The following is a 14,011-nucleotide window of genomic DNA, read 5'->3' as shown; positions in this document are numbered from 1 at the left end:
TAAGCAGGCACTAAGCCTATCTAGGTTAAACTACTACCTCTTGCCTTTAAAATGAGCTAGCCTAATTGGAAATAGATTTAATATTCAGCTAGTTATACTAGTTTAAAAACTAGAACTTTTAGGAACACTCTTTTTTCATGTCACCCCTCTGTATATTTTTAAGTTAAGTCTTAATATTATAGAGTTTGTTTTTATACCGGCTTAGTGCCGGCTTATTATCCTCACTTATCTATACTATATTGAGATAGATACTTTCGATCTTCGTTATATATAAGTATTCTTGGTGTCGCCTATAGATTATGTCATCTAAAACTACTCTAACAGGACAAGCATTTTATCTATATTGTCTACCTACGCAATAACCGACTCTTACGCTACTATTTTAGTCTCTCCAGAACATAATGATTCGATTGCTCTTCCTCGCTGTTTCTCCTTTCTTAAGCACCGTCTCCGCTGTCTGTTGTTGACCAAATACGCCACCTAACCCTCCTCAATTTGATTGCCCTACAAGTAGAAATGGTAGATCTGGGAGGAAAACTGTTTTGGCGTTGCAATGTGTATGTACTGACTTTAGTCACTACGCTCACTTACCTCTACTTCCACGAGATTCCACGATCTAGTAGTCGCTTATTGTTTATTAGTGTTATTCTCCAGACCCGAAATCCCATCACTGCCGGAATGATTATAGCAAAGATTATGTCGTGGGGATTGGAACGGGGCTGCCGAACGTCTGCCACACTGACACAACTAACAATGACCCCAACGGGCGGTGGTTCTGCGTCGAATAGGGTTGAGAGGCTATTTGTTTGGTGGCCTGAGCAGCCCCAGAGTTGTTTCTGCGTTGCGGCATTTTTCCCCTTTTCACGCAGTTACTTATTTGGGGAATCGCTTAGGTAATGTAACACTTGACCGTTAAATCAAAACATCCCCCTTCTCTAAAAAGCCCGATGCACGTCTTGTAGTACGATCAAATATCTCTATACAATTGGGCACTTTGGCCTATCGTTTGCATGAGGGAATTACTGCAACTGCGGATATTTGTAAGCGCAGGTTTCCCGATCTATGGGAGCAGAGAGTACATAAGCTGCGACAGGGTACGCGAGAGGTTGAATTGAAATTTCGAAATCCTAGGGAAGTCCGATTAAAAAAATCGTTGCGCTGAGTACTTCAATCATTACATCATTCAGGGCAGCCTCTCCTCCAGCGTCCCATGGCCCTACAAGCATCCGCATAATCAACTCACCCAGGCCACCTCATCCACCCCATCTGGAGCCTGAGAATAGCCAATCGGAAAGCAGTAATGAGCGTCTCCATGGGAAACCTCGCATGCGCCATTTTCAATGCTTTATACTTCTTCCTGATGTACCGCGTGTTCAGCGCGCAAGTGGAATTACTCGAAGAAAAAATGAAAGAGTGGAGGGAAGAGATGAGAGAACTCAAGAGAGACATGAGACTACAAATGGGGATTGGGCATGATGGAATAGGAATGAGAGTCGATGCTGGCAAATGTATGGGCGTTGCGGAGCGAAATGGGGCGATGAGGGATAGGTAGCGAGGCAGCGTGATGTCATGAGTGCGAGAGGGTCACGACAAGATTCTGGCCATACTTTTGTCCTCAAAGTCGGCTGAATCCAAAGCACTAGGCTTTTTTCTTCTTCCATCAATTCTTCGACATCACCAAGGAGACGGGCCGTTGCATGCTATCTCAGACATGTGCCAACCTATGATGTGAGAAGGCATCTTTATTAACTTGCGCGATGGAACCACGGCTTCCATAACTCATGATCTGCAGCTGTGGAATAATACCTGCCGTCAAGCTTCAAGAATACAACAAACCCCGAAACCCATAGCCTATGAATGAAGCCTAATGCTGACTTGCTGAAACATAGGAATATCCGAACCCAAACAATGTGTGGTGCCTGTACTCGGAAGAAGAAAGGCCACGGGAGAGAATAACGCTAAAACGAGGGAGCTGAAGCTTCGCTAGAATCAGATTCCGGTACACGTGTGACGCGGGCATCGTTTGGCTTAAGAAACAAGACCTTGTGACAAACAGGGCAGATAGTTGGGTGATTTTCTTCGTCCTTCCACTGGAGAAGGGACGGCGGCGGAACATCAACCAGCCTCTCAATCACCTCTATCTCATCGTTATCGTCTTTGCAGCATCCATAGCTGCAGTTTGTGCGGGAGATGAATGGGACCAGGTAGCTGAGTCGCTCTTCATCTTCTATTTCGGCGTTGTCCATATCGTCATTCATCAAGTGAAAATCTAACATTTCGTCGTCGAGTTGCTCCACCTCGTACACCGATGGTGCAGGGCTGTTCTTGTGTAAAGTGATGTTGATTAGGTGTAGGTAAGGTCCTTTACAATCTGGTGCATCCGCCCCGAAGGGTACCGCAACAGCAGGGTTTTCCCGAAATTCTGCGTAGATCCTGGCCAGCTCAGTAGCTAGCAGGACAGGAAATCGTTCTTTTAAGCGCTTCTCCTTTGCTGCTTGAAGTCAATCGTTGGGTACGGGAAGGAAATCCCGTCAAATCCAATCATCAACGTGAAAAGGCTTACCCTGTTCCTTCGATTCAGCAGAACCTGCGAGAGGCACCGTTGGTGAATGCAAAACGAGGCGATCATTCGTACCCTCACTGCCAGTCGGCCACTCATTCGCATACTGTGACACTTCAAAGTCTGTCGTTGCAGATGACATGAAGTAGAATGGAGGAAAAGACCCAAGAAAGCAAAGGTGTACCGTGTACCTGCTTACTATGATGTTTGGATCTTCATCCGGTACAGGTAAGTGCCAATGCACCATCACAGCGTTTTCCAGTATCGTAATCTTGTCGCAATCTCCTATACCAATGTGTGCACGTAATCGGTCCATGATGGGACCCCACTATGGTCCAAAAAAACAAACCAAGAGTCTTGTGTCATGGAGATTCTGGAGGAGGCCTTTGAAGAGGTTGAATCCACCGAGGTCTTGGTCTTTGTGCACAGCGTAGCGATATAGCTTCGAGATCAAGACGTTGCCTCTAGTGCCTGGAAGAAATTTTAGTGGGTGAAGATGGAATTCGACGATTAAGCGTTGGCCGAAATGTCTACGTGCGCATTGTTCGCCAAAGACATGATTGCATCGTAATCTGACTGGCATCTCCGGGATGCTCGGTCCTGAACCTGGTATCATCCCATAACGTGTTTCGCAGAAAACACATTCTCTATCGTCAGGCTCGATGGTCTCCAAAGGTACGGGGACCAGACTATCCAAAAAGGCTTTCTCGGTAGGGAATGTGTCTTCATCTGGCGGGGGGAAGAAAGGGCGTTCTCTTTCTTCTCCCCGTGATTCTTCTCTTGCCAGATCAAGGCTGGATATAGACCCCGGCGATCGAGGAGAAGAGGCGCCTGATGCGGGTCCTACCCACGGCATGTCCGTGATGATCCTGCTCCAAAAACCAGATCTTGTAGAGGGTTAGGATTGTGGGCGATTGTGGGTGATATGTCCGACGCCGAAACTTGCTGCCTTCTACTCTGTAAATGTCAATATCGGCGCAGAAAGGATACGCGTGTCGGCAGGAAGTTAAGGGTGTTGGGCGCACTATTTGTGAATACAGTTGACCTGAGAGGCTGCTTCGAATGTGCAAAGAGGGGGGAAAGGTATAACATGAAGCGAACAATAATGTTTGCTGACGTCGTTGTCTGGTCCGAAGCGATTCGCGAGTGTATACGGATGAAGAATATTAGAGTGTTGTATTGAACAAAAGTTGAGGAGGGAGCTGTGCAAAACGTATATGCAGTGACGTTGCATCATGCTGGGCACTGCGCTTGCTGTGAGGGTTCTTGGCGATGACTGACTCCTTCCATAGTTGCTGCTGAAAGTACGCTCAACGCGTCTGATGACATTTCCGGCAGTTGTGGAGACCTGGACACGATATCTCTAGGCGTGGTGAGTTCGCGCAAAGGTTGGAAAACGAACAATTCCTGAGCATGGGCCGTCTCCTGTTCACTCATTATGTCGCGTCTTTTGCAGTAAGCGAAAGAATCCGATAGAACAAGGCATTCATAGCTGCCGCCTCGGAAAACGGAATGAATAGAACTTATTTGCCATATGAGTCAGTATACAACCAAGAAACGCAGACATATGAAACGTCGAGTGACCTCGATCGTCTAAGACTTTTAGTATAGTTCGGATTGATAAGGCAGCAATCACGGTTTGTTCTTGAAAATACTCAACACGCGCGCTTCGCCTTCTTTCCTGCCCGTCCCTCCTCCTCATGCTGACGCACAGTATTCTTGCCGGCTTGAACCAAGGCCAATGCTTCCTGCAATAAGCGCTTTTCGCCTAATCTTACTTCAACAGCCATGCGATGCCTTTTGTCTAGACTTTCTTGACTAAGGAGCAATTCATCTTGCTCGGCTAAGGTAGGGTATTGCCCTAATCTAATTCTCAACGCTTTCTCTAGGACAGCCTCGTATACAGCCTCGCTGCGCTTTCTTTTAGGATCCCACTTTTTCAGGGCTGTCAGGAAAGCTTTTGTTTGTTCTTCGAGTTCCGATGAGACTTCACGAAGCACTGGTGGATGGGTCAACGTGCCATGGGATGACGGCTCGCCCGCGTCGCGTTCGATGACGAAAAACTCTTCCAGCTCCAAATCCAACTTTCTCTCAACTTCGCCCTTGACTGATGTCAGCGCATTTATACACCAGTGCTAGCAGGTAATAAGAAATGCCTACTTCAATGTCCGCGATGGTATCCTCTGATAGTTTCAGTTCTTCGGCAAGTGCTGTGCGAACAAGACTCCAAGGAAGCTCAGCAACATCGTAGCGGTGGTGTTCAGGTGTCACATAACCGTACCGCCGAAGTAGCTCGGATGAAGGTAGAGGCCCGTAGTAGTTCAATATCTCCGATCCAGCAGGGATTCGCTCGCGAAGAGAGGTGACTTGCAGCTGGTCACCATGGTGGACGTGAGCCTATGAGAGCACCGAGTTAGCGCGACTCTTATGGAAAGGTTGGGAACTTCACATTGAATTCAGCGTTGGCGTTGAGCATGTCTGCCATGGGCACCATTCCCATGAGACACTTGCCATCACGATCCTCGATCCAACCATCCTCTTCGTCCTCGGACTGCTCCTCTTCATTTTCAAGGTCGAAAGCGTATGCCATGATGGTACTGCCCATGCGATGTGCGAGCTGCAGAAGGTCCTCTTCGTCTAGGCGAGGGGCGCCGGGCGGAAAAAATACATTGGGATGGCTTGTGACAATGGGAAGGATGCGCTCACGCAGCATTCGGTCACTTTCCTTCTTTCCAATCTTTTCCGTTGTAAGAGATGTGCCTTCGAGTTCCTTTACTTCATCTGCTGTCCAGAAAATTGGCGTTTCGAACGCCTGCGGAAGTATGTCAAGATAAGTTTTCCATCGCGAAGCTTCACCCTGCAAGTACTCGTAGAGCATGACGAGGATCAGTGAGCCCCATGAATCCAACGCTTCGGGCTCATGGTCCTGGCTGTCCCCGTTGTCGTCGTCGTCGTCATTTTCATGTACGGGCTGTTCAAAGATTCCAGGAAGTTTCTCGGCAAGGTCTGACGTTTGTATGCTAACAATGATGTTCCTTGGTATTGTGAAGAGGGTGGTGTCCTCTGGAATATCCTGTTTCGCAACTGCAGAAAAGTCAATGGTGCCATGGCTCCTTGGCTGCGATGATGTTCAACATACTGATGCCGCGGCCGGCGTCTTTGGACCTTAGGTCTCGAATTTCCAGAAGATCGTCGCGGAAGACGCCTCCGCAATCCTTGAACCAGGCTAGAAACCGGTTGCTGACACTTTGGAAATCGGCCATCTTTTCGTCGGGGTGGTAGCTCGACAGGGCAAAATGTTGATTGGATGCTGCCAGTGCTCAATCACCTGGCTGGCTGCAAATTCTGCGCGTCAATGGCCAAACGCGCTTTGTTGTGTAGTGTACGAATTGTTTGGCATAACAACGCCCGCTCGGTATACTATTGCCAATATTCTAGATAGCAATGTCGCACAGACATGCTCAGCTGGCTGTTACTATCCATACAGTATGCCTGAACAGAGTCTAGGTGGTGAGAAGCCAAGCATCAACGATTGGCCGCAGAGCACAGGCGTCGAATAAGGTTAGCGTGCCAAGGAGAGCCGCTAGCCTTGGCGCACCCGCGACGCGCTTTCGCGATTCCTACCGTCTCGTCCTCCCATCTGTCCATCCGTCGCCCACCCATTTTCTGCTTTATCGGTTCAAGATATGCGTCCTACCTACACCCATACTAACTTGTGTCCCAATTCACATCAAATCTAGTATGACCAGACCAATCCGGACAGCGAGGGCGCATCTCGGTTTCCACTTTCGGCACATGCCTAGCCCAAACCTGTCGCGCTCCCCGTGTCTTAAGCCCGATATCGCAACGCTTCCTGATATACCATGTCAGGCACGTTATCAGGCAGGATCTGATAAAATTTTCGACTTGCACGGTCCACTTGGCCTGGACACTAAGCATGCCCTATGGCGACCCCGAGCCGTTAGCTCCCTCATGTGCCATGAAAGCTTGGGGTATCAAACATGATGTGAGGGTCGCCATTTATTGTATGTACATTAACATCTACGCGGTACAGTCCAGTAATTGCAACTGGAGCCAGATCGACAGGATCAACTTGTGAAGAGGGCACTGGGCAGAGTCCGTCAGCCAATGCTCCCGTCGCGAACCTGACAGAATGCTTACTGAGCCCGAACCATTCAACAACTCTTGCACCATGAGCTGTCGAGAGAAAGGGCCGAAACACACACTGGGCTGACGGTGGAGCCGTACGCTTAGCGTAGCTCGACCCGTCCCAGATGATTATACAAAACCCGCCTACCATTGCTGCCCCGGCTGCTCATCTTATCTGATCAAATGCCTGCACCCTCCCCTCGACGCCTGCCACATCTTATGACCATGGACACTGAACCTTCTGCCATTGGTCACGGACATGGTATTGTCAATGAAAAGTCCAGCCCAACTCACAATGCCGAAGAGCAGAACAGCAATGCAGAAGCTTCAAGCAGCGGCGCTTCAGTTGCCCAAGCCAATGACGTCCCCATGAAGATGAAGCTGTTTGCAGTTCTTTTGGTGACGGCGATTGGGTTTGGGTCCCATTGGAGCAGCGGTGTGACAGCGGCAATGAAGAGCACACTGAAAAAGGTATAATTAACAACCCTCACAACATATCGCTAGCGTGCTTTGACAATCAACAGCAATTACACATCAACAACGCCAAATATGCTGTTCTGGAGGCAAGCGAAGATTTCATGAAAACGGCTCTCATCCTTGTAAGCGGTCTTGTCACGGATAGAATTGGTGGTGCAAGTCGGTGCCCCCTCTCTGTATCAACGTTACGAAGACTGACAACCAGCCATAGATGCTATGCTTTACGGCAACGCCATCTATAGTGTTGGTGCCATATTCATCGCTGCTGCGACAACGGTCCGTTCCTACAAATTCATGATATTTGGGGTTGTCGTACAGGCGTTTGGAGACATCGCTACCCAGGTCGCCCAGTACAAAATATTCAGCTCGTGGTTCGCGCCTTCCAACGGTTTCGCTTCTACGCTTGGATTCGAGCTGGGAATAGGAAAGATCGGATCCTTCGTTGGCAAAGCGACCGCCAATGTCATCGCAAAGAAGACTGGAGACTTTAGCTGGGTGTATTGGACAGCGGTCTTCATGAACCTTTTCACCAACTTCATGACACTCATCTATTGGTTCTTCGCGCGATGGTGTATGAGAATTTATGCCGGTACTGCTGATCCAGCAACGGGTGAAAAGTTGACGGAGAGCAACAAGAAGTTTGAAATCGGAAAAACTTTAAGGCTTCCCTGGACATTTTGGGGGGTCGTTGCCTTTTCACTTTTCCAAACAAGCACAGCAATCGTTTACTCGCAGAATGCCACCGAGATGGCTGAACTACGTTTCAATATTGATGCAGTGACAGCTGGGTGGTACTCGGCCATGTCGCAATACTTGGGGTTTTTCTTGGTACCGTTAATTGGTATTTTCGTCGACCTGCTTGGGAATCGCCTATCCCTTATGCTGTTCTGCGGCCTGGGCATGCTTATTTCCATGTGCTTAGCCGCCTGGGGTCCAACCATTGGTGGGACAGCGGCTTCGTTTGGCATATTCGGCGTTGCATCCATGTTCGGGCCAACCGTCATCGTCGATTCCATCCGCACATCCATGTGGTATCAGGAAGTCTTTGGTTCAGGATATGCGATCAAAATTGCTGTGAACAACAGCATGAACATCATCATCCGCATCATCACCGGTGTCATCCAGGATCGCGATAACAACTCCTATGATAATGTGGTCATTGTGTATGTGGTTTTCGCGGCTGGATCTGTTGTCGTCGCGGCTGCCCTTGTGGCATGCGGCGTCTCCAATCCAGACATTGGCCACCTACAATGGACTCGAAAAAATAGACTGAGAAACGGCGATATGATCAACGAGCGGAAGGAGGCGTTCGCCAATGGGGCCCAAGGCAGGAAGAATCGACGCGTCAGCATGGCTTTGTTCACTGTACTTCTGTTCCTCATCGCCGGTGCATGGGCGGCGTATTTTTGGGGTGTCGCTACCGGAAACAACAAGTAACGGGTGTAGACCTGGTCTTTTTCCATATATTAATAGTACATGATTCAAGTTGCTATCAATGGAAATAGATCCCATACCGATGATATATGCTGAAAGATACCCGCGAATGTACGGGGGTGAGAAGAAAGATCAGGCAGGGACAAGGCAAGTGTCTGAGAGATAAAATGGCGAGACACAAATCCACGATGGACATCCTCACAGTGAGCACATCCGAGTCAAATACGCATTTTTACATTCCGCGGTTGTGACCGAAGCACTTAGTGGAGCCGCTCTATGCAGTGATATCAATGGACATATTGGTCGAGATGAACAATGGCTGCCAGAAGTCAGACAAGACATGCAAGCATAGACTTTCAATTGCGTCTTTGGACATACTAAACAAGGGCAAATATTGAAACGCAACGGAACGCAATCTAGAATACAATACCTAGGCCAGGAAGCTAGCAGAAACTGTCACCTGTATTCGGTCTCATGTCCTTGCTACAGTAATCTCTTATAAAAACGTGTCTTCATAGAAACACAATCGTGATATGCAGAGACTGCTAGAGTGTCCTACATGCATATGGGTATTTGAAGGCCTTTTGCAATCGCTAATGACTCCACACTTTGGGCTAGTTGTATCCCTTTGCTGCATCTGTACCTGCGCTACAGAGTGAAATTTCGAAGCGGGATTAGCAGCAAGCATAGTAGTGCTTGCAACCGTGAAAATGAAGGATACAATGAGGGAGAAGTGAGGGAAAGGTATGATAGGAACAATTAAGATATTGCAACATGTCAGACATTGGGTTTGAAAGTACGTTGTGGTTGCTGTGAGTTGAAGATGACACTTGTCGACACTTTCAAAATTCAGGTAGCTAGTCATTCATTTTACATTGCTGATTGCAAAGCTATCTCAATGTGGATATGATGAATTCGGATCGAACTTCCTATCCTCCTTATGTAATCCGACCAAACGCAACGTGAATATTAGCTGGTGCACTTCGAAAATTTACCGGCTGTAATTTGCAGGGTTTCGTAAGGACTAGTGCCTACGACGAGCAAAAGAAAACAGTTATCCCGAAGAGAGAACATGATTGCGGCAGTGAAGACTATGCAAGCATGACGGTCAGGAAATGTCCACAATCTTGTTCGATATTGCCTTCTTCGTAGCCCATAGTCAGAATCAGCCGTCCCAGGAATCAATTAGTTCAACATGTATCACACTCCCGAATACTCTTTCTCACTCAATATGCCCCTAACCAGCACTAATATATGGATGTCATGGGACCTCGCATACAACGCAATCCTTGCTGGGCCAGGCACTACCACTTCCAGCCCCATCAGCGCAATAGCAGTTGGGGGTCTCATCCCCCAATTCTTATCCCTGTGGGTATCTTTATCGTCAACAACCCTGGAATGTCTTGCGCGATTAATGGGCGCGACGCTGCCACTGATGTTCATCTGTCCCAACGATACCTTGTAAGCTATCACAACAAGGCAATTATTCAAATTTGCCCTGAAGAAACCAGTGCACGGTCTCACTGCTAGCGAGGTCTGGACTTCGAACATCAGCCGCAGATATGCTGCCACTGGTGGGGGCTAACGGGGCAGAGTCAGTGGATACCCTGGCCATAGCGGTGGCGCCATTTCTTTCACCGACTCTAAAGTCGGCCATGCCTTGCTGATATGGTCGATGGTGTAGTTGCCGCGCTGTTTAATCCCGTTTTTCAGGCGGCAGGTGAACAAAAAGTCGTAACCAATGATCTGGCCTAAGGAGTTCAGCGTCAATGGCGGAAAGATGCGAGATCTCTGGATTGGCTGGCTTCCGTTAGTTATTTTTCTGCCAAATGTATCAGTCCACCTCTCTCTCAAGATGACTGCATGCCGCATAGGTTATTTTTGGGGTAGAGTATGACGAGGGCAGACTAGAAATAAGGTTTGGGCCCCGTTGTCAAAATTTGTAGCGTTATTCTCAAAACTACTTGTTCGAGTTAGAAATACTGCCTTGGGGAGACACACTGTTCATCAAATACATGTTCTAGATATAACAATAGTTACTATGATGGCACGATAACAGACCCGAAGCTCTAAAGTCTAGTGGTGTACGAGAGGCTCTCGTGATGAACACCGAAATCAGGGCTTTGCTGATAAAATCCTTTGAGTTTGTGTCCCAACACCGGTACATCCGGTAGGGTTACGCACTAAGATCTGAAAGCTAGATCTACCCGGGATACCTTTGAATCCTGAAGGAGTAATCTCCGTTATCCTTGCGCGCGGGCCTACCATTTTGGGAAGCCTTGTACCATCACGCCTGACATAAACACTAGAGAATTAGTAGAAGCAAACGAAGATCCACGCGTGAGTGATAGTTGTCACGACGAGTAGGAAGAGCGGAGTGCAAAAGTATTCGAACGCCTCAACAACACCCGCTCTGGGCTACCAATATCAGATCGTGCAGTCTAAGTACACGATTTGCCCCGCCCGACTCGACTGTTCGGCCCGACTCTAGTCTCAACGGTTAGCAGGCGAAACCCAATAAAAGTTGTTGACCCTCCCCATAAAAGTTCTTCATCACCCTCATGAGGCAGGGGTCGGCATTAGTGTAACACTATCTGAAATTGAGGCCTGTTTCTCTCTTTCTTACATTCCTCTCTCTCTCTTGTATTCTCTTCTTTTTCTTACTCTTATCATAAGAGATTAGAGTTAAGTAAAAAGCGGAAGAAACGCAGGGAAGAGAGAGGGAGAGAGGAAAGATAAATAGATAGGAGGAGAAGAAATGGAATCAGAGATGAGGTAGAGGGGCGCATTTTCGCTCTCTTCATCTCTCTTCCTTTCTACCTTGTTAACGCAAGATACTATAAATTTCATTACAGCCTACGCTAAGCAAGGGGGGCCCAGCTCATAGGGGTGATGAATAACTTTTATGGGGGTGGTCAACAACCTTTGCCGCGAAACCCAGGTGACGTGTCGGACTATTCCATCTTCGACAATGCTAAGAAGAGCCGGTGTGAGTCGAGGAGCAATCCTTTCTACGAAGCAACGCGGCGGCGGTATTGGCATGCCTGGGTATAAAAACATCCAAAACCCCAAACATTTGATGATGCACTACACCTTTGCCTTGTTTGATCCTCGATACAAAATCACTAAAATGAAGCTACTGTCTATCATCGCCACTGCGTGCTTTGTGGGCATGGCTGCATCAGTTGACATGTCCCTCTACTCTGCAAGGACTGGAGTTGATGCAGCGTTTAAGCCCTTTTTGCAGGAGTATGCTGCCCAAGGTCCCCTGCAAATACATTCTAGAGGCAGATAACTAAGTTTCCTTTGTAGGCTTTATGCGTCTGCTGAGGATCCCGCCGCTACCACAAGGTTCACCAATTTCTTTACGAACGATGGAAAACTCATTGTTCTTACAAACACTGCCACCGGCGCCGAGCAGATTGTCGCGTTGAAACAGGCGCTACTCCCACCAGCGGGCAACAAGCATTGGGATCATTTTCCCAATGTAACAACTGTTTCCTCAGAGACCGCTGCACAGAAGACCTACCAGGTACTTGGTGTCATTGAGACTACTTTTGACGGTGGCAATTGTTCTCTGGCATAGTACGTCCTATCTTCACCGCTCCTCGAACACCATGGCAGTTTTTGAAACAATTCTAACTTTGGAATTGCAGCTACTCGAGTCGGTTCACTGTGACCAAGGGTACGAACGGTTCCCCGAACCTCACTCCACACAGTGGGAGTCTCGTCGCATATGATGACTTCGTTGTGAGTCCGTCCAAGTCGCCCACCAACATCCCCTGTAGGAAATAGCGCACAATTCAGAGGGCAGGAATAAGTGATGCGTATTCTGAATGTAATCAACCTTTACGCTAGATCATGAATTATCAACTGCCTTTTGAATCGCAGAATGCAATGAATTATACATAATAATGACAAATGCCGCCAAGGTAACTTGACTTAACAAATCTTGTGCTGCGTCTTGTCTCTTATCCTGGAATTGGCCTACGCAATGATAGCACAAGTATGATGCTCAGAGTTTGCGAGTTGTACTTCTTAAGCTCGGATCAGAACACTCTCGATAGCAAACAACATCAAACTTTGCAACTGCAAGTTACCCGACAGTTAAGATCATAGACCCACTATACGAAGAAGCTAGGCCTGATACAGCGATACGTCAAAAAACAAAACCCCCCCTCCCTTGGGTTCCTGCCAATTCGTGAAAAGGAAATGAAATTGATCATAAACCTTCGAAGTCTCTCGAGCGATCTGATTGAAGAAATAGAACGTGGAGAGTAACTATGCTATAGGCGAATGACGTATGGATAACTTCGGGAACAATAAGATGGCTCAGTTTAGTACAACAAACCGAAGCGCTACGCGCTCACCATATCGTCGTACGACTCGAAAACCGTGCTGGAAGACATTTAATACATGGATTGTGGCTTTGCATAACCAGACATGAATCGCATGATAGGAAGGACCACGTCACCTATAGCGTTCTCCACAAAACGAGTCATGTAAACGCAAATATCTCGACACCCGGAATTTTCAGCAGTCAATACCGCTCATGCATCACAAATGATCATACCGGTATGTTCGTTTGCATATCATTCATACATTAAAAATATTGAGGGGTTCTCCAAAACAAATCCACAACCTGTCTCTCCCCTACCTAAATCTCGATGAAAGCTTTGATGCCCCATTGCTTACCGCATAAAGATTCACACTTCGCATCACGATCTATTGTATCAAATCAAAAATATTGTGCACATCAGTTTGCGTATCACCAAAGCTGCGAGCCGGTGAGATCACAATGGTATTAACTTGTGCAGCGTCAGCATATACACACTAAGGCCGGTATCTAAACCAAACGTTCTTCCACATATAGGCACATCCGAGTATAACAAACCTTTTGCTCGAATGGTAAGATAGAGAGCATGGTAACTATTTCGACAATAAGTCGCTTCGTTCTTCCAATCAAAGACATGGCTGCAGTGCAAGAGCTCGACAAAAAAACTCTGCTGGAAAGCTCCTGCTAAATCAGGTAGACCGTATACGAGAAGAGTCGTGGAGTCGTGGAAATGTTCTTGAACAGGATCCACTAGTACCCACATATGTGGGACCGTTATTTCGGCTTTCTTGCACTGTATGCCGTATCATGACTTGCTTTATCGATCGCGATGTTTCGTGAACGGGGCCAAATAGGATCTAAAATGCAAAGTGCAGGACGCATCTAGCCCAGGTCTGGCCATCGTATGTTGGTTTGCAAGGAGAGCTGTTTCCAGACTGACACTTGCAGGGGGTCACGACTGTCTTCCCGCCTCCAATTCGACCCCTTTATGGCAATTCTCGTGGTGAATAATGAAATTCAAAAGCACGAAGATATCCAGAAACCGTCATCACAAT

The 14,011-nt window shown here is 47.6% G+C and overlaps 5 protein-coding genes across 5 annotated transcripts; 2 read left to right on the top strand and 3 right to left on the bottom strand.

The window, feature by feature from the left end:
• Positions 1–1,982: 1,982 nt before the first annotated feature.
• Positions 1,983–2,600, bottom strand: COCMIDRAFT_63057 (uncharacterized protein; the record flags this gene model as incomplete). Its single annotated transcript, XM_007693808.1, has 2 exons — positions 1,983–2,491; positions 2,564–2,600. Coding segments are annotated over 2 exons (546 nt in total), but the record flags the coding sequence as incomplete, so codon positions are not given.
• A 288-nt stretch (positions 2,601–2,888) lies between these two features.
• On the bottom strand, positions 2,889–3,416 carry COCMIDRAFT_106015 (uncharacterized protein; the record flags this gene model as incomplete). Its single annotated transcript, XM_007693807.1, has 1 exon — positions 2,889–3,416. One exon carries the CDS (start codon positions 3,414–3,416, stop codon positions 2,889–2,891), a length of 528 nt encoding a protein of 175 aa, XP_007691997.1.
• A 799-nt stretch (positions 3,417–4,215) lies between these two features.
• COCMIDRAFT_106063 (uncharacterized protein) lies at positions 4,216–5,823 on the bottom strand (the record flags this gene model as incomplete). Its single annotated transcript, XM_007693806.1, has 4 exons — positions 4,216–4,650; positions 4,721–4,957; positions 5,010–5,644; positions 5,700–5,823. The coding sequence occupies 4 exons, from the start codon at positions 5,821–5,823 to the stop codon at positions 4,216–4,218; spliced, it is 1,431 nt and encodes a 476-aa protein (XP_007691996.1).
• Positions 5,824–7,084: 1,261 nt separating this feature from the next.
• Positions 7,085–8,623, top strand: COCMIDRAFT_106045 (uncharacterized protein; the record flags this gene model as incomplete). Its single annotated transcript, XM_007693805.1, has 3 exons — positions 7,085–7,180; positions 7,234–7,345; positions 7,398–8,623. 3 exons carry the CDS (start codon positions 7,085–7,087, stop codon positions 8,621–8,623), a joined length of 1,434 nt encoding a protein of 477 aa, XP_007691995.1.
• Positions 8,624–11,750: 3,127 nt separating this feature from the next.
• Positions 11,751–12,415, top strand: COCMIDRAFT_106005 (uncharacterized protein; the record flags this gene model as incomplete). Its single annotated transcript, XM_007693804.1, has 3 exons — positions 11,751–11,869; positions 11,933–12,205; positions 12,277–12,415. 3 exons carry the CDS (start codon positions 11,751–11,753, stop codon positions 12,413–12,415), a joined length of 531 nt encoding a protein of 176 aa, XP_007691994.1.
• Positions 12,416–14,011: the final 1,596 nt, after the last annotated feature.

This window comes from Bipolaris oryzae (genome assembly GCF_000523455.1).
Source record: "Bipolaris oryzae ATCC 44560 unplaced genomic scaffold scaffold_182, whole genome shotgun sequence".
NCBI classification, from domain to species: Eukaryota; Fungi; Ascomycota; class Dothideomycetes; order Pleosporales; family Pleosporaceae; genus Bipolaris; species Bipolaris oryzae.
Note: the sequence above shows the minus strand (reverse complement) of the source record. Positions and strands in the feature narration are given on the sequence as shown.